Source organism: Penicillium psychrosexuale (genome assembly GCF_028828465.1).
Source record: "Penicillium psychrosexuale strain IBT 29551 chromosome Unknown utg000004l, whole genome shotgun sequence".
Classification (NCBI taxonomy): Eukaryota; Fungi; Ascomycota; class Eurotiomycetes; order Eurotiales; family Aspergillaceae; genus Penicillium; species Penicillium psychrosexuale.
Genome location: NW_026643189.1, coordinates 6,526,603 through 6,552,298, shown reverse-complemented (window position 1 = coordinate 6,552,298; position 25,696 = coordinate 6,526,603). Strand labels below are relative to the sequence as shown.

Sequence of the window (25,696 nt, the reverse complement as noted above, 5' to 3'; positions counted from 1 at the left end):
TCATGTTGAACCAGGTAACTATGTTAAATCTTTCAGCTGCTCCTCAAACTTTGCCCACTGACCCTTCACCCTACATGCAGAAGTCCAGTAGTTCCCTTTCTCATCCTTTCCGAGGATAAAAAACCCGTCCGCAGGCTTCACAGGGCCGTGATTCTCCTGAACATATGAAGGCCTGCACGGCATGCTGTCGTCTTTAGGGCCCTGACGAGCCGGGGAAAAATCTAAGTTGAACAAGCCAGCTTTCGACCAATTGGAGAAGCCGACCTGCGCCATGCCACCATCCCCAAATACGATAATAGGTAGACCGGTTCCGGATGTGCGAACCATGGCGTAATATGCCTCATGTTGAGCACGCGTGCCCTGCTCGTTGATAGCGCACCGGACCTGCTTCGCGAGCCAGCTGAGCGGCTTGGAAGTTACATCGCCCGCGGTAACAAGTACGTTGGCCCAGCCGAAAGCGTTGCCAACGTAGGGATGCTCGGTGGAAGCAGGCAGGAGGTCACCCTCAAAAGATTTGCGGAGTGACATGGCGATTGATGTAGCTACCTAAGGAGGGAGTAGTGTGAGTAGCTTATTTAACAGGGTTACAGTATTGGAGTTTACCGTTCTCTCGGGGTTCATCCCCATCTCGCCAACCACACAGCGTAAAATCCAGGCCGTCAGAACATCATTCTCAGTCAAAAAGACTTTTGATGGGTCTTCGCCGTTCGCAGTCGCCTCAGTACAAAGCTCGTCTACAGCCTTCTCCCATTGCGGCCGCCAATATGTCTCTGGAATACAGACCATGCGGTTCTCCTTGGCTCGGACAAGCATATCGACCCCATAACCTAAACCCCACCGCAGCAAGCCTCCTAGCCCGACCCTCCTGTCAGTCAACACATGTTCCTCGGTCGTAGGGCGCGACCCCTGGGTGAGAGAGTGGAATGGATCCGAGTTTATACCACATGGGATCAATACTTCGGCAGTTTTTCCCCAAAGCATGGAGCTCCATCCTTCGACGACATACTGCATACCCAGCGCGTCGAAGGCAACATGCTGCCATTGGAGCACTACGACGGTCTTATCGGTGAAAGAGTTGACGCGCAACCCTAAGACAGGAAGGTCGGAGGTGAGGTAGTCGTTTATCCCGTTGGGCTTGTACCCAGGCTCCCACGCCAGGCCTTCTAGGTCATCTGGGTCGCTAACAACACAGGGCCGATCTTGCGGCTTCGGTATTCGAGAGGCTGTCGGGTGTAAAGCGGCAGGTATGCCATGATTGACATGGGCGAAGGATATTGGTGGTCTGCCGATCGAGAACTGGGCTGGAATGTGCCATTCGATCTTACCTGAGGCCTATTTGGTAACGCCAAAAGTGTTAACTAGTATACACCCGTGGGCACTTCTTATGTTTATGCAGCCCTAGATTTTCTCTTTGCAGATGGCCCGTTCTTACATTCTTCCTCAGTCTTCCTCCTAGCCTTTGCCACCCCTCTCGTTTGACGAGGCCCTCAAGGGATTCGCGCAATATTTCTGGGTCGAGCACTGCATCAAACATGAGAGAGACAGCCATGTTATTACCCTGGACAAGCAAACTATCCTCGAAGAAATGGAGTGGAACCACTCGATCGCCCGGAATTGGCTCCATGGTGGGCTGACGCCAAAACGGCATTTTCATGGTGTGGATTGGTCTATCACGTACAGAAACCAGGCTGTCTCAAAGAAAGATTACTGCAAAATGCTTCCTTGAACAAAAGAATAATCACATGCATTATGCAGCTGGCAACCCCTATTCTAAGTTGCAGGCAAAAACATGGCGCGGGGGCCATTTCGTTTTTCTTTGAAGGCTAGATCTAATGTGCACTATACTAGTGTCGATCTCCACTCATTCTACTTGAGAATTGACAAGTCTCCTCTCATGATACTTTCTGCTAGCGTGAAATAAGTACCATTTGTGGAGGAGATAGAAAGGTATATTTGTTATAGGCTAAGAAAGGATAGTCCACAGCAGTTAGCTCTGGTCGCAGGATGAGCTAGGGCAAATGAGACTCCACTTGGATTTTACGAACCTCCGATATTATTGGCTACAGTGGTTTGCTACGGTTCTGAATCAACTGTTGACAATGTTCTAGCCCGCGTAGCAAGAAATTTGCCAACACTGGACGGGGTTTTATACAATAGTATATAGGGGTAGAAGACCTATATTGATATAGATTTAATTAACTCCACAATCAGATACAATGGATCTGGATACGACCCCAGGAATACCGCCCCCAGATGGCCAGGAATCACATTTCCATGAACCCTATAACTCGTTGCAAATAGGGACTGTCATCGCCTTTGGCATCACCTATCTCATTGCCACGGTTTTCCTCGCTCTTCGCTATTTCCAGGCTTTCAAGCTGACCAAGAAGATCGAGATAGACTTGAGTAAGAGACCAACTTCTTCAACACTCTGCTAGACACTTATACTACTTGATAGTCACTATCACGATTTCTTATGGTGTTGCACTGGTCTATTTCGTGACTGTGGTTAACTGCAAGTCTCCCGTGACTATCTTTCGGGTTAAGGTATAATCTGACTCAAATAGTAATGAACTATGGCTGGGGAAAGCACATGTGGAATGTTAACTTGGAAGATCTCATGGAGTTCAATAAAGTAAAGACATTATTTGCATACCTTAGCACATTGGCTAACAAGATGCAGGGTCTACTCATCAATACCTTGACTTATTTGATATGTCCATGCATCACCAAGATGGCCATTCTATCTGTCTTATTTCAAATCAATCCTGCGAAGATATATCGTTGCCTCGTCGTGGCTGTCGCACTGGCGATCTTTGCGTACACTCTGACCTTATGCATCATCACCGGAGGACCATGTAACCCTCTCCACGCAGGAACCACAGCCTGTCTAGAAAACGTCGCCTTATCCCAGGCAGTTCTGAACATTGCCTCTGATTTGGCAGTGATTGCCATCCCCATCCCAACGATACACCGTCTCCATTTTTCAGAGAAACAAAAAGTCACGGTCGGCTGTCTGCTGACTCTGGGATCTAGGTACGCTTTCCCTCATTCTTATTCTGATGCTATGATTGCCGCTAATCCCCACCCCAGTGTCGTCATTTGCTCCATAGCACGCCTACCATACGTCTTACTCCTCGGCAAAACCGCTGACACAACTTATACCGAAGCCATCCTAGGAGTGTGGTCCCTTGTCGAGGTCAACCTCGGTATCATATGCGCCTGTGCAATGCGGTTCAAGCGCCTAATATCGATATATCTACCGCGGCTTTCGCTATCCCCATCGCACACGCCCCGTACTGCGAAACTCACAGAGGACACACCTATGAATAGGTTCCAGCCCAAAAATACTGGAGGGCAACACTCGTACCAGCTACACAGCATCCATGATGGAAATCCCGATCCGTTAGCTGGCACGAAAGATATCTCCGTCCACCGATCGTTTAAGGTGGATGAAGAACGTACAGATTTGTACCGCAGAGACAATGATAGCACTGACAAAATTTTAGCTTGAGTCATATATATGTCAATAACTTGTGTATATTTATATATTTTGCTTTTACATCAGTCTCATCACCTATTGGTATGCATGATGTAGAATTCTACCGAAATACCCGTGGTTATAAAGATCTCCACGCTCATGGCTTGCTGGTCTTATTGGGAATGACCATGGAAGGTCAGTTCACGTAAATCCAAGAGCTGGCGGCAACTTACTAAATCGACACAACCTAACCCAGGGTGATGACTGCGACTCAATCTGCAAGATATTCGACATTCCATTCTCGTCACTGTATAAGTGAAAGCCAAGCATCGGTCCGTTAATGCAACCCAAACTATATGGTCTGTTCTGCTAACATCCTCCTAGGTTCGGATTGCACTAATCTCTGGATGAACACTCCTGTGGGTCAACACATCATGACCATTGAATGATTATCTTTATACTGACAGCAATACATCAAAACAAGTACAAGTAGAATATCAAGGTCCAATGCAAGTAAAATAAGTAGAAAGTAAGAGATCATTCTTGATCGAAGTTAAAGTTGTGAATATAATAAAACGCGCTATGTCCAGGAGAATAATGCGCAAAAAACAAGAAAAGATAAGCTCCACAAGAAAGGCAGACATGAAAAGTTAACCCAAGAGGGCTCATTATGTATTATCTAAGACGTAGACAAGACATACACCAGAAGAACCCACAGCCGTAAAAACCCGACAGCATCGTGTGGTTTTCATCAAAGCGATAACACCAGTCACAATGCTATCTCTTCATGATGCCATTGACAGTCAACTGCTTTACAGCAGGAGGGCAACGGCACCAAGGATGGCAGCCAAACCGGCACCAGCACCGGTAGCGGCGTTCATGGCACCGGCGTTGAAGGCGGGCTGGGAGGGGGTAACAGCGCTGGAGGGGCTGGAGGGAGCACTGGAGGGGCTGGAGGGAACGCTGGGCACGCCAGTGGAGCCGGCGGTGGGGACCAGAGGGGTGGAGGTGACGACGCTGGGGACGACGGGGATGAGGGGAGTGCTGCTGCTGGCCACGGGGCTGGAGGCCAAGGGAGTAGAGGCCACGGGAGCAGAGGGCACGGGAGCAGAGGGCGCGGGAGCAGAGGGCGCGGGAGCAGAGGGCGCGGGAGCAGATGCCACGGGAGCAGAGGCCACGGGAGTAGAGACCACGGTGGTGGAAGAGCTAAGTAATGTGTTAGATTAGATTAATTGGTCACATTGGATATAGAGAAATCCTTACCAGGAGTTGCACTCAGTCACGGTGGAGGTCGAAATAGGACGGGTGACAGTGTAGGGACCGTGACTCATGGTGATGTAGCCGGGCTGGAATGCTGTTAGTATGCGGCGAAGACTTGTTGCTCAGGAAAACATACGGTGGAAATGCTGTAGGTGTGGCTTCCGTGTACAATAGAGGTAGCTTCAGGGCAGTAGGTGGTGTACTCGGTGAGGGTCTCGGTGACAACACCGGCCATGGCACCAGTAGCACCGAGAGCGAGAGCGGCAATAGAGAAACGCATTGTGATATAGTTGATAGAGTTGGAATGGTTCCGAAAATGTTCAAAGATGAGGTATGTAAAAGAATGACAGGGATTCAAAAGAATGTAATCGGTTGAAAACCGGGGATTTAGAGAATGCAGTGGAAGAAAGAGAGAGGAAAGAAGGGGGAGAAGAGTTTATAACCAATCCTGTAGATTAATTTAAATGAGATTCAGGTACCCGCTGCCACTCACACACTGAGGAAAAGGGGCAGATAGAGTGGCAATAAGAGAGTAGAGAAAAATAAACAATGAAAGTGGATTGGAGCCACATGAAAGGTACTTAATTGTACAGCTAAATTAATACGACGGCCAAAGTCACTTCCTCCCTAGCGTTCCTCCTCACCTTAAGCGCACGCCCCCAGGGACCAGGCCGTCCCTTCCCATTTAGGCACTGATGGGCTAGCACTGGCGATTGTAATTTAATAATCCAGGGTCGGAGTAACTTGAACGTACTACGGAGTAGTTATATAGTTATCTATATTGTAAATGACATTCTTATTCTGTGGCTATGCCAAGACCTCAAAATAGATCTCCAAAATAGGCATTTGGTGTCTTGTACGGAGTACTCCGTATCCTATTTTGTATGTTGTAGATATCTTTTGAGTAACCATTTTTCAATCTCCAGCAGATTACGTCTAACTAATTCAATATGTACATAGTTATCTAAGTACTTCCTTCAATTCTAAGATCGTGCTTACATATATCGAAGCCCTAGTTAGTTAACTACCTAACTAGGTAGAACATACATGAGTATCAACACCTTCCCTTGCTGGACAGTATAGTTGTTCTAGCCAATTGTCTATCGTGAGGGTGGAGTGCAAGAGGGGAATGCGAGTCAGGAACGTGGAAGGGGCTAGTTAAATCGTGTTAAGAATAGTAGCGATTATATACTGTTAAACTAATTGTACTCGAGAGTCACTCGGAGCATACGGATCGTACGTCCTCGTTGTACTAGAGTGTCGACAATGAGACAGCAAAAAAATGTTGTCGCGAAGGGGTTCAGAGATGTGGATTTAGCACAGGATTTAGCACAGTAGACCAATCCCGACCTTGCCTTGAAGGTGAACCAACACAACAATTCCAATCCGATAAGTACTGGCCCCTCAAAGGATGGTTAAGAGGCGTGGGACCTTTCAGCAGCGCCCGTCCAGCGCCAGCTAGACCGAAGTCCAGCCGTCACCGACGAGTGCTGACACAGATTAAAACGCCGTTTCTTCATCTTGGATTTAGTTGTGTGAAGAAGAAAAGGAGGGAAAAGTTTTGCCGGGCGAAGATAAACCAACAGCCGACGCACGGACCAGGCGGAGAGCTCGAATGGGGATAGCGCATTTTTCCCGCTTTCCGCGGGCAACGGAAAGGTGCCAGTGCTCGTCCGACAAGCATCAGTCGTTTAAAAGCCGTGGCTTTCCTATCGGCTAAGTACATAATACCTGCTTGAGAATTGACCTTCTTCAGCTTCATCATGTATTTGTCTCGCTGTGGTAGATCCGCTGCTCGCTTGCTTCCCCTTGGGAGCTCCCGGGCAGCCGTTGTCTCCGCTCGCGCCTCGATCGTGCCCAGATTAGCTCCCCAATCGCGGGGAGTAGCGTCGTCCACTCGCGATTCGCAGCACAAGGTTGGTGGCCAGAATCGATTCAATGGCAAGCGGAACATGCAGACTGACTATTTGATAGCTGCTCGCGGCATCCCTAGAGGAGTCCGACCCCACCGTTTATAACATCCTACAGCAGGTGCGTCATCGTTGGATATAGAGCTCACCAATCGAACGACCAAGTGCTAAAACTATCACAGGAGAAAAACCGTCAAAAGCACTTCATTAACTTGATCCCCTCGGAGAATTTCACATCGCAAGCTGTTCTCGATGCCCTTGGCAGTATTATGCAAAGTACGTACTCCGGGTGGCCGCCTCTGCTTGCTCGACAGACTATCCTAACCGCAATTTAGACAAATATTCCGAGGGATACCCCGGTGCCCGGTACTATGGAGGAAACGAATTTATTGATGCCTCCGAGCGGTTATGCCAGCAGCGTGCCCTCGAAACCTTCCGTCTGAACCCGGAGGAATGGGGAGTGAACGTTCAACGTATGAACCAGTTGACGTGATATAATTAAATATGCGAAGACTAACTCATTCCAGCTTTGTCCGGCTCACCCGCTAATCTCATGGCCTACTCCGCCCTCCTCAACACCCACGACCGTCTCATGGGCTTAGACCTTCCCCACGGTGGCCACCTGTCCCACGGTTATCAGACTCCTACCAAGAAGATCTCTGCTATCTCCAAATACTTCGAGACCTTCCCCTACCGCCTCGATGAGTCGACTGGCCTGATCGACTACGATGCATTGGAGAAGTCGGCCACCCTATACCGGCCCAAGCTGATTATTGCGGGTACTTCAGCCTACAGCCGTTTGATTGACTACTCACGCATGCGCGCGATCGCCGACTCCGTGGGCGCCTACTTGCTATCCGATATGGCCCATATCTCGGGTCTTGTGGCTGCCGACGTGCTCCCATCTCCCTTCCCCTACTCAGATGTCGTGACGACTACTACCCACAAGTCTCTGCGTGGCCCGCGTGGCGCCATGATATTCTACCGCAAAGGCGTGCGCAGCACCGACAAGAAGGGCAACCCCATCATGTACGATCTCGAGAACCCCATCAACGCATCCGTCTTCCCGGGCCACCAGGGTGGCCCTCACAATCACACTATCACCGCGTTGGCCGTGGCCCTCAAGCAGGCTCAGACGCCCGACTTCAAGGCCTACCAACAGACAGTGCTTCTTAATGCCTCTGCTCTAGCCGATCGCCTAGGTGATTCTACCAGCAACGGTGGACTCGGCTACAACATTGTGTCCGGTGGCACCGATAACCACTTGGTGCTGCTGGACCTGAAGAACCGCGGTGTGGACGGTGCTCGCGTCGAGCGCGTTCTCGAGTTGTGCGGTGTCGCCAGTAATAAGAACACAGTGCCCGGTGACAAGTCCGCCCTCAAGCCCGGCGGTCTGCGTCTGGGAACCCCAGCCATGACCTCCCGTGGCTTCCAACCCGAGGACTTCACCCGCGTCGCCGATATCGTCGATCGCGCGGTAACCATCACCCAGAAGTTGGACAAGGCTGCCCGTGAGTCAGCTCAGTCCCGCGGTGTCAAGAACCCTAATACTGTTAAGGCCTTCTTGGAGTACGTGGGTGGGGGTGAGGAGATCTCGGAGATTGTTGTTCTTCGTCAAGAGGTCGAGGACTGGGTTGGTACCTTTAGCTTGCCGTGGGCTGATGACCGGTAGACGGACGTTTTCTTTTTTTTGATTCCCTCTGTATATCTCCTTGCATGATTTCGAAACGAATATGATTGAAGACTTTTTATTTCATTTAAGACTAGAAATGAACAAGTGTAAGAATCAATTTCCTGGTGGAATATAGTGTGGATTTTACTCCGCAAAGTCTAATTCGAGACGGAAACCGGGGAACGGTGTCATCATTTTATTTTCTACTGCATCGGGGTATGATATATTGCTCTTTATTTTTTCATCCACAGCAAGACTTCCCACCTACAATCATGAAAGTCAGCCAGGTAAGAACACGGAATTACGTTGAAGACGGAAATCAAAATACTAACCCATTGTCAGCTCTATGTCTACCCGATTAAATCCCTCCGACCAACAACAATCACAGAGGGATTGTTAACGGCACGCGGCTTTCAATATGACCGCCACTTCATGCTCCTCAAAGTCATCCCAACCAAGGATGGCTCCGGCACCACAGCCTTGAAAAACATGCATATCCCGCACTTCCCAGAGATGGCCCTCTTCCACACCGATATCGAGTATCCACAGACAGAAAAGGACAGCGGGAAACTAATTATAACATACCACCCTCCTCTGTCGGACTCAGCTCCCAAACCCCGCGAAATCACCCGACTGGAAATCCCACTCCATCCCAATCCGAGAAGGCTCAGCCCTGTCAAGGTCGTAATGCACCAGAGCCCAACAACAGGATACAACATGGGCGCAGAGTATAACGACTGGTTTAGCGCCTGCTTCGGGTACCCCGTAGTTTTAGCCTACATTGGATCACATTCGAGAGAGGTGCTTGGCACACTCGCGCCAGCACAGCAAGACAAAAAGACGGCGCTGGGCACAATACGCGAAAGTCTAACCAGACCCGACAGGAAATGGGAACGGTTTCTCCCGATTCTCATTGTAGCATCCGCGATCAACATCCTCCTTCAGAGCGGTACTCTCGTTCGCGACGGGACAACTCCCCAAACAGCTCGCAGTCTGACGCCCACGCTCCTTTTCACTGCTAGTGTGGTGGTGCTAGTGCTACATCACTTCTGCACTCTGCATGCACAGCACGAGAACCGCATTACCTTCGCTGACTGCGCCCCTTATCTGGTCGTTTCCGAGACATCCGTGGATAATGTCTCAGCGCGGCTGCCGGACGGGGAAATTATGGACCGCACGAAGTTCCGGCCTAATATCGTTGTTTCGGGGGCTGCGGAGGCTTTCGAAGAGGACTTTTGGCGTGCGCTGACCGTAGGCGCTGGATCAGGGCGTGGGGCGACTAGGATGTTGCTAACGGGGAATTGTGTACGCTGTCAAAGCCTTAATGTTGATTACGAGACTGGGAAGATGGGGACTGGTGAGTCTGGTGCTGTGCTTAAGAAGTTGATGAAGGATCGCAGGGTAGATTCTGGGGCGAAGTTTAGTCCCGTCTTTGGTAGGTATGCTTTCTTGGAGCCAAAGGGCAAGGGGATCATTCTGAGGGTTGGGGATGAGGTTACGGTTGCCGAGAAGGGAACTAGGAGGTCTATTACTGGTGAGTGTTTCTGCTTTTTTCCAAGCAAATTATGAGAGTGAACGCTGATTTACTGGGTTCTGTAGATTGGCCTGGCCTGACAAATTGAAAATAGTACATTTCTCTTTCGGTTGTACATCGATACGGACATCTCGGTATTGTGTAGATGGATATCCGGGGAATTGACGTCATGGTGGAGGTTGGAATTGCACTATGTATACAGATTTCGGGCCTTTCTTTATCCTCTGACTTGTCCAACGCTTGATGATGAAACAATCCAGACTCTTTTTATATTCTTATGCATCAAACTACATCGTAGGTGAGGTGAGTCCCGAGTGAGAAGCATAAGAAATCAATTTAATTGGGGGATAAACACACAGCCACAATTACATCATAGCCGGGCACCGCCACCGGTTGCCCCAATTAGTCACCTGACTGTCTTGGTCCATGGAAAAGCAACTAAATGTGGACTTGGATTCGGTTTCTAAGAATAACTTGCAATAACTTTGAACTCCCGTTTCTTCTTCATTTGCCGATTCTATTCAGTGACTTGTGCGACTCATCTTATACATTGCGTTGTGGTCAAGCTAGTCCAGCCTTACCGAACTATTCAGGGACTGTGGCTCAAGCCCCTCCAATCATCACGCATACGCCGCTGCCTATTTGGAGTCCACTTTAAATTGCGACTCTCACATTGACCTGTCACGCACCCAACCGGAGCTGCATTCGACTTGTGTGTTTCACCTGCGTGACGCTTCTACCCCGCGCTTCTACCTCACGCTTCTACCTCTTTCCAAAACGCCAATTATCCCGCGATCCGGTGCATAGTTGAGGAAGGCATCGCCGAGCCCCGCCGCGGGTAAGCTGGCGCAGCAGAAAAAAAAAGCGATCGCAATCGTTCCAAAACATAATTGTTATAATCCCCATGGATCCAGCCAATCTGCGCCGCAAGGACACCACCAAGGGTCCTCCGCTGCGGATTCTGTCGCTAGGTTAGTATTATCTCTCTTCACGGCGTACATCAGACTCAGCTGACCTGAACAGATGGCGGTGGTGTTCGTGGCTACTCCATGCTTATTCTCCTTCAGGAACTCATGTACCGTACTTATGTTGAATGCGAAGGCAAGCCTCCGCGTCGCGACCAGATTCCCAAACCTTGCGATCACTTCGACTTGATTGCAGGTACCGGCACTGGCGGCTTGATTGCGCTGATGCTCGGTCGCCTCCGCCTGGATCTCGAGACTTGCAAGGAGGTATATGTGCGTATGACCCGCAAAGTATTTGAGACCGACAAAACCATCGCTGGTATTCCCTACCGCTCGACTTTGTTCAAGGCCTCGAAGCTCGAGGAGGCGATCCGCGAATGTGTGCGGGAACATACCGTGTTCGAGGCGGAGGGAAATGACACGGGGAATGGGCCGAATCATGATTCTATGGCTTCTATGGCAAGCTTACCATACAGCCCAGCCTCTATTCCGCAACGCTCTATCAGTCGGGCCAGTTTCAGCACCGCTGCTGCTTCGCATCCAATGTCCCCGACAAGCCAAAGAGGCTCCGTTTTTCTTAATGGGTTGCGTTGGGGTAATCCAGACGCACTGCTCTATGATAATCGAGAAAATCGGACGAAAACGTGAGTTCTACAATGCGAAGACATGTGTCGCTGGTACTAATATGAAATATAGCGCGGTCACTGCTATGTACAAGGGCACCCCGCGCAAAGGATCGGCTGTCCTTCTCCGATCATACGACTCCCGCAGAGAACCTCCGCCTGAATTTGACTGCACTATCTGGCAAGCGGGACGCGCGACATCCGCGACAGGGCTTGCTTTCAAACCTATCCAGATTGGTCAAAATCATTTTATTGACGAGGGTCATGGCACATTCAACCCCGCACCGCAGGTACTTGACGAAGCTGTCATGAATGAGTGGCCAGGTCGGGAAGTTGGGGTCTTTATCAGCGTGGGGACTGGAAAGCGCCCACCTGGTACCAATAACCGACAACATGAATGGTGGGAGGATTTCTTCGGCGACTCGTTGGGCACATTTGCTGAAGCGCGGCGTCGACTAATGACGAAGATTGAGGGCTGCGAGGGAATCCACAACGATATGATTCGAGACCGTCTCGCCAAACGCAATGTCAGCAAAGACAATTATTTCCGCCTCAACGTCGAGGTTGGCGTTGGCGAGTTTGGTATGAACGAATGGAACCGGCTAGCCGATATCAGCACCAATACACGACAGTATCTGGCCAGGCCCGAAGTCAAGAAGATGATTTTAGATGCAGGTGTGAGATTTGCTAAGATCGATCGGATGAACCGCCGTCTGGCAAGCCACGCCGCAGCTGGCGGGGATCGCGACGACTTATCTTTTGATCTTGAGACTGAAGAGCTTTCTTTTTCTCCTCCCATTCAATCACATGTTCCGCCCCCTGCGCACTTCGCTGTCGAACTACCTGCGGAGCTACCTGCGGAGTTTCTTAACCGCGCACATCACCCTACACCTTCACAAGCGCCGCCACCCATTCCAACTGTAGTGACTACATCACCAACGGATAGCACGCTCCCGGCTCACCCAGCACCTCAGGATAATATATCTATTTCCTCGCCTCGGCAATCTGGCAGTGATTATCGTCGAAGCCACGAGCTTTCAAGCCGACCAAGCTCGCAACAACAGAGCTTGCCCTCCCACAGTGATGATTATTCTACAACCTTCAATGGCATGGCACCACCGGTGCCGCCGAAGACGCCTATCCCATACCCAGCTCAAGAAGACGGCGGCGGCGTGTCTATGCCCGCGCCGCTATTCTCCCAAGCACCTTTCTCTACCTCTACCTCGAATATTAAAGTCCGACCTCCCTACCCAGTTGATGAGCCACCACCAACGGTGAACCGGCAACGCAAGCCCAGCTACCACGTGCGGTGATCCCTTCTCACCTGCTTTCATCTCGATACCTTTTTTTTCAATTCTTTACATGTGCATTACGTTGTTTTTGTGTCTTTCCTGCTGAATACCCCTCTGTTGAGACGGTTGATTAAGGCTGAGAGGGCGTCTGGGGGCATGTAATTCTATTTATGGGGTTTTTATTTTAGTTGACCCACTGCGAAAGATGGCCAGTGCTGGCCTCGCTCGGGCATAATGAATGATGACATTTATGAAGATTCAAATGTGGGAATTGATAGTCTGTATACCTGTGAGGGGAAAAAGAACCAGCATGGCACTCTCATCTACATAGACATCCACTACGATATAGGTACAAGTGACTTGTCCGTTAATAATGTATATACTAGCGTATATTGTTCAGAGGACTCCATAAACTACTGCAAGCAATATAAGCCGACGTCCAAAGGTACCGGTACCTGCCGATCGCAGCACAAGCCTCGTCGCCAGAAGTACCGGTACCTCCTTTCCCCACACAGCCCCAGCCATCTCGATCCCTTTCCCTCTCCTCTTCCCCTTCCCCTTTTCTTTATTATTTTCTTTAATGTAATTTTTTTCTCCATTCTTCTCTGATTCTCTGATTCTTTGTCTGAAATAGATTCTACTTTCTTGATACCCTCAAAATCCGAACTTTGTCAAGTGCTAGAGTCATAGCGCCAACGGCTGAAGTTCCCCCTTGCGGAATCCCACCTTTTTCCTTCCCTCGTGGACATTTTCCAGAAGCATTCCAGATCGCCGTTCTAAATCGCAGTTATTCCCCTATTACAAAGGTCGTTGCGATCCCGCGACTCGGAATCGTTGTTGACGTCCCTCGTTGATAGTCGCCCCGGCGATACGCCCAGTCTTTATCGATATCGCGGCAGCACTAAGTGTTTCAAATAGTCGCTGGGTCTCGTCTTCGGACGACTCTCTGTCCCCGTCTCCTCCCACTGCTGGTCAGTGTGGTTTTAATCTCCAGCCTCCACAATCATGGATCCCAATTCCGCCTTATCACATGCAAACAACCTGCTCGCGCGCGCAGAATCTTCAGGCCGCCCACCAGTGTACAAGGCCGTCGGTGTATCGCTGGCTGTCGCATCGGGCGTCTTCATCGGTATCTCGTTCGTGGTAAAGAAAATCGGGCTGTTGAAGGCGAACGTGAAGTACAATGAGGAGGCCGGCGAAGGATATGGATATCTGAAGAATTTCTGGTGGTGGACTGGCATGACGCTGATGATTGTTGGAGAGATCTGCAATTTTGTGGCGTATGCGTTCGTCGATGCGATTTTGGTTACGCCGCTTGGTGCGCTCTCGGTTGTGATTACAACGATTCTGTCGGCGATTTTCCTCAAGGAACGGCTTAGTTTCGTGGGGAAGGTTGGCTGTTTCTGTTGCATCATTGGATCCGTGACGATTGCTATGAATGCGCCTGAGCAGTCCTCCGTCAAGGATATTCAGGGCATGCAGCATTTTGTTATTCAGCCTGGCTTTCTGGTCTATGCTGGCTTGATAATTATTGGGGCTGCTTTTACGGCTCTTTGGGTTGGTCCACGCTATGGAAAGTCGAGCATGTTTGTTTATATCGGTATTTGCAGCATGATTGGTGGGTTGAGTGTTGTGGCTACCCAGGGCTTGGGGTCTGCTATTCTTGCTCAGATTAATGGCGAGGAGCAGTTCAAGCATTGGTTCCTCTATGTCTTATTTGTGTTTGTTATTGGGACACTGCTTACTGAGATTATTTATCTCAATGTATGTCTTCACTCTTCTCGTGTCTCATGGCTGTGTACTAACCCAGCTATACAGAAAGCGCTGAATCTTTTCAATGCCGCTCTGGTCACTCCGACTTACTATGTGCTATTCACTAGCGCTACCATTATTACTTCCGCCATTTTGTTCCAGGGCTTCAAGGGCACGGGAATCCAGATTGCAACTGTGATCATTGGGTTCTTACAAATTTGTGCCGGTGTGGTATTGCTGCAGCTATCCAAGTCCGCTAAGGACGTTCCTGATGCTGCTATTTTCAAGGGTGATCTAGATCAGATTCGGGAGGTTGCCGAGGTAGAAGAGCCCGAATTTGAGCCCAAAGCGGACTCCATTCGCGGTGCGGCCTCTATCATTCGTCGCATTTCAACTGCTCGCCGCACTATGGAATCGGATGAAGCCCGCCGTTTCTTTCATGATAAGCATGAAGATACCCTGACAGTGCCAGGCGAGAATGAGATAATTGAATGGGATGGCCTACGCCGGCGCAAGACTGTTATTGGCGAGGGACCGACTATGTCACGACCAATCACTCCGCGAACACCCTCGGTCAAACAACAACATCCCCCGTGGGGCATGTCCCGATTGCCCGCTGCGGAGCATGAGGACGACCACCGACCTAACACCAAGCAAAGCGGTCATTCTTTTATGGATAACATTCGATCTCGGGCAACTAGCGTGCTTCATCATTCCCAATGGAAGCCTGTAAATACAGAAGACGAGAAAGGTTCTAACGCCAACACACAATCGATGGGAATGACAGACATGGCACACCAAAGTGGCAATGTTGACACCGAATACCATGGTGCCGGTATGGCTGGAGGTGTGGAGGCTGTATTCAACGCAAACCGTCCACGTAGCGATACGCCGCGGTCTATATCATGGGCAGACGAAAAGCCCGAATCACTAGCACCGGAACCTCTTGCCACCACTACCCGCCGCCAATTCTCTTTCAACAACATGATGGGCCGTATGAAGACCGACAGCGAATCTTCCGTCAAACCCACACCAGGTTCGCCCCCCCGTGGCATCCTACGCCGAACGCACCTGGCACCCGATCTGCGCAAGGACGCAACCGAGGAAGAATCACTCGGTCTCGTCCACGGCGACTCACGCCGTTCTCAACCAGAGGAAGAGCCCCTGAACGAAAAGCTAGACCGCTGGTCGAGCGCCGAGTCAGAACTTGACGAACCCCAGCCCATGTTCGCAGGTCGGTCACACGGCAACTCCGTGTCTAGCAACATGTCCACCGCCGCATTCCCTGCCTATGAGGATAATCACCACCACTACTCCGAGTCCAACAACCCCTACTATCTCCCGCACAACCGACAAACTACCTCATCCCCAGAACCCCTCTCCCATGAAGAAGAGGGATGGAAACACCATTCATCGAGGGGGAGCAGTAGTAGAACTCGCACACGGACAACCTCTTCTGTTCATGCGCATTCTCACGCCCCACCTCCCGCCCAATCCTCCTTCTCTACCCACCGCCATCCAAACCCCTTGCCGCCACTCCCTGATATCACACCCACCACCACCCTCGATCTCATGCCCATCGCAACTAATTCGTCGGCATTGAGATCAGTCTCTTCGGAATCAGATATGGTAACAACCCTCTCTAGCGAAACGGGAGACCTCAATGATCACCCCCTTGGCTACCTCGCGCGCCAACAGAGCGGCTGGCGTCGGCATATGTCTGAAAACAGCAGCCATGATGGCGAGACGTATGCCACGCGCGGAGGTAGAGGAAGTTCGTTCAGGTGAATGAGAAACTTGCAATCTTTCTGGCTTATATAGCCATCCTGGATTCCAGTTTATGGCGCACATATCCTGTTTTCTTTCCCTATAGTATTTTGCATGGCTATGGCGTTTATTGAGAGATTTTGTTGATATTTCTTTTCTTTTCTGTTTTCTAACTGATTTTTGTCCTGTGGTCGAACCTGGTTTTTTCAAACCGGTCTGTACATGTACGGTGATTGTGATTGTGATCTTGTATATAATGGATGTTATGATAATGGTGCATGATATTAATGAAATGAGAACCTCAAGTGTCAAGCCGAGAGTAGAGTACTGCATAAGTCGTATCAGCAACGGTGGCACATTAGTCAATTGAACGAGAGAAATTTCAAAGCAGATGTTTCATATTCATGACGATCAGATCAGATTCGATGTGATCATAGATCATTGGGTATCGTAGGTGCACGTGGTTGGAATGCTCATAATCCCAAGCCGGAAATTGACGGAAAATCATGGCTCTATCCAAAACGCCATATGCTATGCAATGTAAACCAAAAAAGAAGAAATTCGCTAAATGCCAACCGTAACCATGTAAAAGAAGATCACTTCTTCGCCTCCTGCGCACCAAACATCCCAGCAACACTCCGCTGCCCCTTGGCCGCAACATGCATACTAGGGAACCGGGACTCGGCAAGACGACGCCCAGCTTTGATACTCTCGAGAGCCCTAGTGATAAAAGTTCAACATCAGAAAGGGTCACTCGCGGGTCATCAACAGCATCAGGATAGTACATACCAGTCCACACTAACAACCTTCACGCCTTTCCACCCCCCACGAGCAATTTCCTGCTGGAGCTTGCCTGCCGCAAGGCCTCCCCCTGCACCAGATACATCCATTCCACTCCCAGCCCCGGTATTGGGCTGTCCGACGAGAACATGTGTCACCGTTTTCCGGGCCATGTAAATAGAAGTCTTAGCCCCGTTCAACGCTAGTAAATGTTTGAGTTTGTACTCCGAAATTCGAGGAAGTGTGGAGCCATTGATGAATACTGTAACACCGGCGAAGATACGCGAAGTCGATTTTAGGTCAAGACTGGCGCTAGAGTGGGACTCGGGTTGGGGGTTGCCATCTATTTGAGATTCTCTCTTTTCCATTTCCTTTGCATCTCGAGCTGGAGTCAACCCCCGGTCCCCTCCAACAACAGTCTTAAGCCTCTTCGTCTCCACATCGGTATGCTGCTCGAGCTCATCCACAGCCTTCCTCTTGCTAACACCCATAAACGACCGGATGTCCCGAACACCGAGTTCATTCCGCTTTGCCACATCCCCAGCTACCATAGCCCACTCACCGGAAGCAGGGACTTTGGGCGGCGAGTGTGGCGCGCATTGCCCATCGAACACCCCGGGTACAAGCGTTGACTCTCGTGTTTCTGTATTCCGAAGGCCCGATCCCGATCCCCTTCCCCGTCCTGGAAGACAATCCCCACTATTATACTGCCTGGTCAATTTCGCCGAGCGCGCATCTCGCCATGATGTTGAACCGAGGAAACCGCCGCCATCGGCTGCATGCTGGTGACCCGTTGAGGCTGACTGCCAGGAGTCGAAATAGAGGTGGTTTTGGGGTCCTGGGGGTTGTGGTTTTGCGGGTCGTTCTGATCGGTCGCTGGTCATAGTTGGATCTTGCAATTTTGCGGGTTTGTAGCGAGGGTCTCTATTCGATATTTGAGGGTGACGTTTGCCGGGATGAGGTGTTCTGGGATGTCGTTATGCTTGAGTTGAAATTTGGCGAGAAGTCGCCGTGGCGTCAAACGGAAAGAACCATGGTTCGCATGTTTTGATTTTGCTGTTTTGGGATAGATAGGGTAGATCTAGTCACGTGGTGTGAAGTATGCGAGTACAATGAGCCATATACAATTTATAGACTCTATCTGACGGTTTCCTTGGAGATACACACTGGCACTAAGCTGAAGCTTGAGAACAAGTCTCAAGGATGAAGTAAGATAACCGAAGCTGCCATGAAGAAAGCCCAAGCATCTAATAGCTACGAATGCCCCCGATGATCTATAGCGTCAAGTCGTAACGGTCAAGTTCAACAGCTCAATAAGCGAAGCAAGGCCCAGTAGACTACAATTACAATTACATCTACAAGCTGTAAGGCAAGAGAAGTCGGAAAAAAACAATCCATTTAGACCGGACAAAACCAACGTTGTATGTCGCTAAAGGCATGCAGACCCAGAGTTCATAACCGTTCATTACCATGATAATCATCTCTCTAGTAGAGTGGCAGTGGCAGAAGCAGAAGCAACAGCAGCGCAGAGAGTAGAGAGGGGAGTAAAACCAATGCCAATGCCATGCCACAAAGAATACCCTTTTCAAACCCCAGAACACGCATCAATGATAAAAAGAAAAGAAAACAAGAGAAAAACAACTCGTTAATGAAGATGGCTCGTCGTGGTCAAGTCATCACACAAAGAAAATTCGTTCATAAGAGATTCGTCACATCGTAGTCATCGAGGTTTGCGATCACTATCCAAGTCTTCAACAAGTGACAAGTCTTTCAACCACGGAAGTATCAAGAAATGCTTCGCTAATGTTGGACCGTGAACAGATCTTGCGCCTAATTCTTCCCCTCTTCCCCACACAAGTTAGATATTCTCAAAACAAAAAGCCAAGGTTTCTTCAACCTAAAAAATAACGCAAAGAGACAAATGAGCTTCGTTTCGTTTCGACACCGCCGGGTCTGCCGATATCCACGTATTCGTGGTGAGACACAGACAAGACCGCGGCGCGCCATGCGGGTTGTGCATGCGTAGTCTATCGTGAAAAACAAACTCCGACCGAGAAATTAACCATCAGTAAAAAAAAAGAATAATCCAGCAAGAGCCAAACAAAACCCGAAGAGAACCGGAACAAAAAACCACAAGCTCAAAGCCAGCTAGAAGCCACAATTGATTGCACGCCCTCAGCGGTGACGAGCCATGACCCCACTAGGCTTCATCGGCTGAAGAATAGGCGGGCCACCGACCGGACCTCCGAGGGTAGAATCGGTGATCGTCTTGCGGCGCTTTGAGGTCTCATACTCAGCAGTACTCTCGGGGCGGATATCGTCGTCCTCGCGCATGCGCTTGCTGCCCGCACTCAGCGAGCCATTTCCAGATGCGTAGACCGGGGCCGTGGTCGAGGCCATGGAGTAAGGGTCCGAAGCACCGGTGGCTGGGGTACCGCGAGTATCGCTGACAGCGTTGTACAGGGTAGTGGCGGCGGGACGAGGAGGGGTGTTGTAGCCCGAAGCCCAGTGAGGAGGGGGGCCGGCTCCCGTGCGCGGAGTCATGCGGCCGGAGCCGTTCTGCTGGCTCGGGGAGCTGGTCATCTCCGGGGTGAGCTGGGAGTGCTCGCCGGTCAGGGAGCCGACGGAGGGGTTTGTGGTGTAGGTGTAGGAGCCGCGGTTGGAGTTGTAGCCGGCGTTGGGATCTTGCATGTACTCCTGGTCATGCTCGGCGACAGTCTCACCGGGTCCATTGCTCTGGCTGTAGCGGTTTGAGTCGCGCTCAGAGGTTTCAGGCTCTGAGGCGCCAGGCCGTGGGTTTGGTGGCGCCATCTCGCTTTTCATGTACCCGCCGGGCAGGGGTTGGCCGTAGTTGGACATCCCTGATTGGGTCAATGGGGTGTGCGGCGCGTATTGGGCGTGAGTTTGTGGTGCCGCAGAGTAGTAGGGCTTGGAGCTGTCGTAGCCTTGGCTTTGGTAAGCTGGCAAGCCTTGCATGTTGTTGCCCGGTGGGGTGGTTGCGGGGGTGGTTGGCATTGAGCGCTGATTGCTCAGCGTGGTGTCGATGGACAGGGGCTGTGTATGTGGCACTTGTCCGCCCCATTCATATGAACCTTGATGGTTGACGCCCATCAGGCTGGATGCGCTAGCTGGCGGTGTGGGGAATGTGTTGGCACGCTCGAGATTTGGTCTGGAGCCGGGCTGGCCGTTTATTGGACCTTGGGACATGTGAGAAGACATGGGGGTCTGCAGGGAGGGGTGGTGATGGTGAATCGGGGTTTGCTGAGATCCAGATGGCGTACGCTGGGGACCCGGAGGTGGGCCTTCCAAACGTCGCTGCTGGGACTCCTGCACCACCATATTTGTCCGAGTCTGGTTAGCCGGGTGGTATAGAAGACCACCAATATTATGCACGAAGAGTGGGTATAGGAGATCAGTGATCTTCTCCTTGTTGGCAAATTCTAGAGCACGCTCAAATGGGATCCTGAAGAATAAAAGTTAGCCGATGTTGCGCATGCTCTCCGGGGTCAAAATACATACCAGACACCTTTCAAATGCATCGGTCCGATTTTCACAACATGACGGAGCTTCTCGCTTTTGAGGATTCCATCACGTCGACCGCGGGTCATGCCAGCTACATTTAGCAGCTTTGTGCCATTGACCATGTGGTTATCTGCGGGAGAAACGTTAGCAAAAAATATCTTTGATTGACCTTCCAACGGAATCAAATTACCCTCTCGTCGAGCCACGCACACTCCCTTTGCTTCAACCTGGTAGCAGAGACTTCCCTCATCTTCCCATAATGTTGCTGTCACTCGCGGCTTCGCTCCCGGAGGAGCAACTTGCCCAGTACCATCAAAGACAAACCCTTGTAGCGGAGCACCAGTAGTGTTTGCATAGCCACTCGGAGGTGCCACGGGGTGATTGCTCACTTGATAACGATCAGAATAATCTTCCATCCCACTCTGGCTTTGGAGCTTACCAGGTAAGGGCAGCAATTGGGTCTGCATCTGGCCACCCATCGAGGCTGGCGGGTGTCCCGCGGGTGAAGAAACGCCCGGGGCGTACCCATATTGGGGGTAAGCAGCCGGGGCGTAAGAAGACGCGGGCTGCATCACCGGGGGTTGCCCGTGGTACTGATAGTGGGACATGGCCCCTGCGGTTGCGCCTTGAGGGGCGTAGGGCTGAGCAGAGGACATGTGCGAGTGGACATCCATGTACGGCTGGGTCTGGTTCATGCTGCCGAGGGAAGCTGGACTGGGATAGTACCCTTCGTTGACCGAATGTGGGAGACTGTATTCGGTTGCGGATGAATCTAATGAAAGCCGGCCCTGGTTCCCAGACAGGTCCGCAGAGGACGGGCTCCTGGGTTCGTTGGTAGGCACAGAGGCACCAGACAGACTCGTGCGAGCGCTAGAGGTGGTGGAATTGGTCGCGGACGAATCGTGATAGGCGGTCCGAGAGAGGCCCTGGGTGGCTGTTGGCAGGCTGAGAGCGGGGAGTTTGTCGCCGGGCAATAACGGTCGTTCCGCCGCGTGATGGTTGTACCAGGGGATGTCAGCAGGACCGCGGGTATGGACCTGCGAGATCGATGGCAGCTCCAGCTTTTCGGTTGCACGGATAAACGGTTTAGAAAAATGGAGGGATGAAGCGAGCAGCGGACGTCGTAAATGTCGTCCGGCGTGCTATCAATATAGGCCGCAGAATCGTTGGAAGACCACAGGAGCTTGCGAACGTTGCACGAAGGGGAAATAAAAATAAAAATGATAAAAGAGAACGAGTTGCAAACGCAATATTCAACGGGCTTTCAGGATCAAACGTCCCAAAAAATAAAGAATTTTTATAGCAAATGATGCAAGATGCAGGCAATGCACGTCCAATATTCGTAGTGAAGCTTCGTAGTAAGTCGTAAACCTTTTGTAAAGACTCGGGAAGCCTAGACAGAAGCGCAATAAGGACTTTTTCTTGAAAAGCAGAATTCAGCGAGAAGCACAATGGTCATCAGAATCATTAACAATCATCAATCGAACACATCAAAGTTCGGGCGGAAGCTTCAGTGGAACTAGACAGAAAAGCGTAAGTTTGGAGGTCGTTTCAAGGTCATGCAGGGAATCATGTCATAGAAGAAAAAACTCTCAAATTGGAGCGCATTGGATGATAAAATAAGGCCGAAGCCAGATAAAGGTAGGGGGAGAGAGAGTTCAAAGTCTTAGACAGTCGAGGGATGGGGGGGTTGAGAAGAGAAGAAGTGCGTTCGACGTACAGAAAGGTGGAGGCTGGGGTGGTGCAGCAAACGCATCCCTATGCAGGCTGGATAGATGGCGTTTGAAAAAGAAAAAAAAAAAAGGAAAGAGAAACAAAACAGGCCAAACAGATATATAGCAAGTAAAAATAGAAATCAAGGGCAAAAGGGCGGGCAATGGGGAAAATGCAAGCAGGAAATCGTACAGTGAAACTTAGCCCAGCGGTTAAGAGAGGGGAAAAGAGGTGAAGCAAAATGACGCTGAGCCGCAGCGGGAAAGTCGATCAGTGGAGGATAAGAAGAAGCTGACTAAGGCAGGCCCAAGAGAAGAAAGAGAAGAATGTTGTCTGCAGAAATCCCGGCTTGCCCCGTCTTTTGAGGGAGAGACGAAGAAGAGAAAAACGGAAAGCGAGGAGAGAGAGAGAGGCCATCGAATCAATCACAGTGGACCCGGTGGAGAGAGAGAGAGAGAGGACTACCAGAACCGTGCGTTTAGATCATCCTCTAGACTCGATATCTGCTGTTTTTCTTTTTCTTTTCTTTCTTTTCGCTTTTCTCTTTTTCTCTTTTTTTCGTGATTATCCGATTTTCTTTTTTGGAATTATTCCATTATTTTCGACGCCACCAAGTAAGGACCGTGATCAGCAAGCGTTAAGCGGCGAGGTCAATCATTCCCATTCTGAACGGACCAGTATTAACGAGCATTTCCCGATTCGGACCATACCTAGACTGCAGGGACAAGTCCAAGAGAAATCCTCCCAGAGGATCCTGGTCTGTGTGACAGGCAGATAAATCAACACGATCGGCCGGGATAGGCCCGCTGGATCTGGGAGTTGATTCCCTTAGTGGAGTCACCGATCAGATTCAATTAATTTATTGCTTTTCTTGAGAGGGTTACTCTAGACTCTACTATTGCTGGGGACTGCAGGATAGAACAATAGACGGACGAGATAAACCATACCCTCTATACACAACCAAAAAAAGCCCTAAATGGTTCCTCTCATCCAATAAATAACACCTCAGAAATAGCACCTTGAGACGGTTCGTCTCCACGCGCGCGGGTCCCACTCAGTGAACCATGGGCGGTCGACCGGGGAGTAGGAACGGGGGGAATACATCCCACGGTTTAGTCTGGAGGTTAATGGCTGAAACCACGGTTGAGATACCACCGTCCACTTCATCCTACTACATCTGGTAGTCGCACATCGGTACTATATCGTGCATACCGATGATACAAATTGAAGTCTCGTCCCGACTGCTCTTTCATCGTGCAAGACATCTGTCGGCCGCTGCAGAGAGGGGAAGGTAAAAAAAGAAAGACCCGGTAATGCGCGGCGGCTGCACCGTCGATTGCGGATTGCACTCTCCCGCTTCTGGAGCCAGCGCTTGCACCATTTCCCCTCTATTTGGGGTACAGATAATACAGGCTAATACCTGCAAGGTCCATCTTAAAGAAACGGTTAAATTCAGTCCCACAAAACCCTTCACCGGAAATCGCCCGGGCCTCCCCCCCTCGGATATGTCACGGTTAGAGGTGGTCGATCGCCCCGGGTCAAGTCCGGTCAAAGGCCATGTGTGGTTGTAGCTGATTTGGCCCACTACAATACTATTACAATTCCTAAGCCAAGCACAATATAATACCAAGGCCTTGGTTGTGTTCTTCTTTTTATGGTTCGGGACGATCTAGGCGTTAAGACGGGCCGTGAGTAACAGTGGAGAGACAAAGAGGAAAGAAGCACGTCACACCCCCAGGGATGCAGAGGGGAGAATCAGTGGCTCAGAAGGAACCACGAAACACGGGTGGCTTGAAGTCAATCAAGGGTCTGTTCTCTCTTCCCAATCCCTGCCAAGTACCACGAAGACCAGTCAGAGGCTAGGCGTTTACCGAAACTGCAGGCGATCCCCGGTTGAAGAGAAATGGGAATTGGGAAATTAGAAATAGAAGGTCAAAGGCAAATAGGAAATAGATAATAGATAATAGAACAAAAAAAGAATCGGATTGAGTCCAGAATCTGTCCAACCACCCAATTTCAGCCCGAATTGAAATAGGACGTTCACACGTAGCATCACAATGTCAACTGAGAGACCTCGTGATGATGTATCCAACTCTTTCTTTCTCTCTTCCAAGGTTATCGGGAGATCGTATTGAGTCTGGAATGATTCATAAGCCTATCTATGTACACATGAATAATTATGTTCCTAATAGTATAGCCGGATAATAGTTCTAAGTAAAATAATAGCAAATAACATATTTGTTTTGATCGAATTTATTTTTCCTTACATTTTTCCAACAAAAACCGAAAAGCCTAGAGCCAGATCCCAGTAAGGGGGGAAGACCAGAGAGACGCTGAACATCAAGCCAACTCGACCCCAGTTCACCGCTAATTTCGTCCAGAGAGGCCAAAGTCCCCTTGCGTTTTGGCCTTTTTATTTTCATTTATTACTTGGACGGTACTTATTCTCCACTAATAGAAACTAATAGACTAAACTATTCACGGACTTGATTTCTAACCTGATAGTCTCGGCTCTGGGTTGACAGATGTCAATTCCCACGCTTTCCCAAAAAAAAATAAGAAAAAATAAAATAAAAGTGACAGCTAGGGATTCGCCCGGTTGCTATTTTTTCAGTCCTACCCTAATATGCATTGACCACTATACATGGACCTAGATTCAATGGTTAATTTCTGAGATTTCGGGGAGATCATGATCGGAATATGATTTCCAAATATCAAATTATTTTGTACTTTGCATTCTCTAGCGGGTTCTGCAAGTGGCGCCGATGATGTCCCGCCACACAGACCCTTGAGAGGTCGGTGAACATGGGGCCGGGAAAATACGGGCCTAACTCTAGACCAGTTTACGGAGTAGATATTCTTGCTTGGATATATTTCAAGGCATAACCTTCAAACGGGTAGGAATACCGATTTTCTTGCAGACGTTATGACATACACGGAAGCAGGTACTAACCAGCCTAGCACACTAGGCCCAGAGAGCTCCGGGAAATTTACAGAGAAAGAGAGAGGGGCCAATACTGACAGATCCCTGCACTGCAGCTCGCTATCGACGGCCCGATACCCGCTGCACATACAGCATACAGTAGTTTAGGGGGGCAGCATGGGGGAGGGATCCGCCTGAATCGACACATATCTTTACTGGAAAAGGAAATAGCCTTCCGTGCCGGAGGATTTGAGGGCTGAATGATCAATGGTATTGAAAGGAGGCTAGAGTGGACCACTTATTCATGACTTTGCTTCTTTTCTTAGCCCTTCTGTTATTATTCTGTCAGTCTCTCCCCGACAGGAATGGAAAAAATGGAGAGACGAATTAATCAAAATCAGCTCAAATGAGATCCACTATTGGAACGGCAACTCCGCAATTCGGCTGTGATGCATCGTATGGGACCGTTGAGCCGAAAATGTAAGGAGATGATCAGTTCTTA

General features: G+C 50.0%; 9 protein-coding genes across 9 annotated transcripts; 5 read left to right on the top strand and 4 right to left on the bottom strand.

Annotated features, from left to right (window-relative positions):
• Positions 1-18: 18 nt before the first annotated feature.
• N7518_008358 (uncharacterized protein) lies at positions 19-1,624 on the bottom strand (the record flags this gene model as incomplete). The annotated part of the gene is made up of 3 exons (XM_057189285.1): positions 19-546; positions 604-1,332; positions 1,433-1,624. 3 exons carry the CDS (start codon positions 1,622-1,624, stop codon positions 19-21), a joined length of 1,449 nt encoding a protein of 482 aa, XP_057040988.1.
• Positions 1,625-2,216: 592 nt separating this feature from the next.
• Positions 2,217-3,514, top strand: N7518_008357 (uncharacterized protein; the record flags this gene model as incomplete). The annotated part of the gene is made up of 4 exons (XM_057189284.1): positions 2,217-2,406; positions 2,568-2,635; positions 2,684-3,036; positions 3,094-3,514. The coding sequence occupies 4 exons, from the start codon at positions 2,217-2,219 to the stop codon at positions 3,512-3,514; spliced, it is 1,032 nt and encodes a 343-aa protein (XP_057040987.1).
• Positions 3,515-4,293: 779 nt separating this feature from the next.
• Positions 4,294-5,021, bottom strand: N7518_008356 (putative GPI anchored protein; the record flags this gene model as incomplete). Its single annotated transcript, XM_057189283.1, has 3 exons — positions 4,294-4,687; positions 4,745-4,827; positions 4,878-5,021. 3 exons carry the CDS (start codon positions 5,019-5,021, stop codon positions 4,294-4,296), a joined length of 621 nt encoding a protein of 206 aa, XP_057040986.1.
• Positions 5,022-6,504: 1,483 nt separating this feature from the next.
• N7518_008355 (serine hydroxymethyltransferase) lies at positions 6,505-8,323 on the top strand (the record flags this gene model as incomplete). Its single annotated transcript, XM_057189282.1, has 5 exons — positions 6,505-6,657; positions 6,716-6,772; positions 6,834-6,927; positions 6,987-7,124; positions 7,179-8,323. 5 exons carry the CDS (start codon positions 6,505-6,507, stop codon positions 8,321-8,323), a joined length of 1,587 nt encoding a protein of 528 aa, XP_057040985.1.
• A 272-nt stretch (positions 8,324-8,595) lies between these two features.
• Positions 8,596-9,945, top strand: N7518_008354 (MOSC domain protein; the record flags this gene model as incomplete). The annotated part of the gene is made up of 3 exons (XM_057189281.1): positions 8,596-8,610; positions 8,666-9,857; positions 9,923-9,945. 3 exons carry the CDS (start codon positions 8,596-8,598, stop codon positions 9,943-9,945), a joined length of 1,230 nt encoding a protein of 409 aa, XP_057040984.1.
• Positions 9,946-10,761: 816 nt separating this feature from the next.
• On the top strand, positions 10,762-12,758 carry N7518_008353 (putative Patatin-like serine hydrolase; the record flags this gene model as incomplete). Its single annotated transcript, XM_057189280.1, has 3 exons — positions 10,762-10,828; positions 10,881-11,466; positions 11,519-12,758. 3 exons carry the CDS (start codon positions 10,762-10,764, stop codon positions 12,756-12,758), a joined length of 1,893 nt encoding a protein of 630 aa, XP_057040983.1.
• Positions 12,759-13,742: 984 nt separating this feature from the next.
• N7518_008352 (DUF803 domain membrane protein) lies at positions 13,743-16,277 on the top strand (the record flags this gene model as incomplete). Its single annotated transcript, XM_057189279.1, has 2 exons — positions 13,743-14,501; positions 14,556-16,277. 2 exons carry the CDS (start codon positions 13,743-13,745, stop codon positions 16,275-16,277), a joined length of 2,481 nt encoding a protein of 826 aa, XP_057040982.1.
• A 575-nt stretch (positions 16,278-16,852) lies between these two features.
• On the bottom strand, positions 16,853-17,920 carry N7518_008351 (uncharacterized protein; the record flags this gene model as incomplete). Its single annotated transcript, XM_057189278.1, has 2 exons — positions 16,853-16,976; positions 17,046-17,920. The coding sequence occupies 2 exons, from the start codon at positions 17,918-17,920 to the stop codon at positions 16,853-16,855; spliced, it is 999 nt and encodes a 332-aa protein (XP_057040981.1).
• Positions 17,921-19,211: 1,291 nt separating this feature from the next.
• N7518_008350 (KilA-N domain-containing protein) lies at positions 19,212-22,314 on the bottom strand (the record flags this gene model as incomplete). Its single annotated transcript, XM_057189277.1, has 5 exons — positions 19,212-20,499; positions 20,556-20,688; positions 20,749-20,946; positions 20,998-21,700; positions 22,279-22,314. 5 exons carry the CDS (start codon positions 22,312-22,314, stop codon positions 19,212-19,214), a joined length of 2,358 nt encoding a protein of 785 aa, XP_057040980.1.
• Between the last annotated feature and the right edge of the window lie 3,382 nt (positions 22,315-25,696).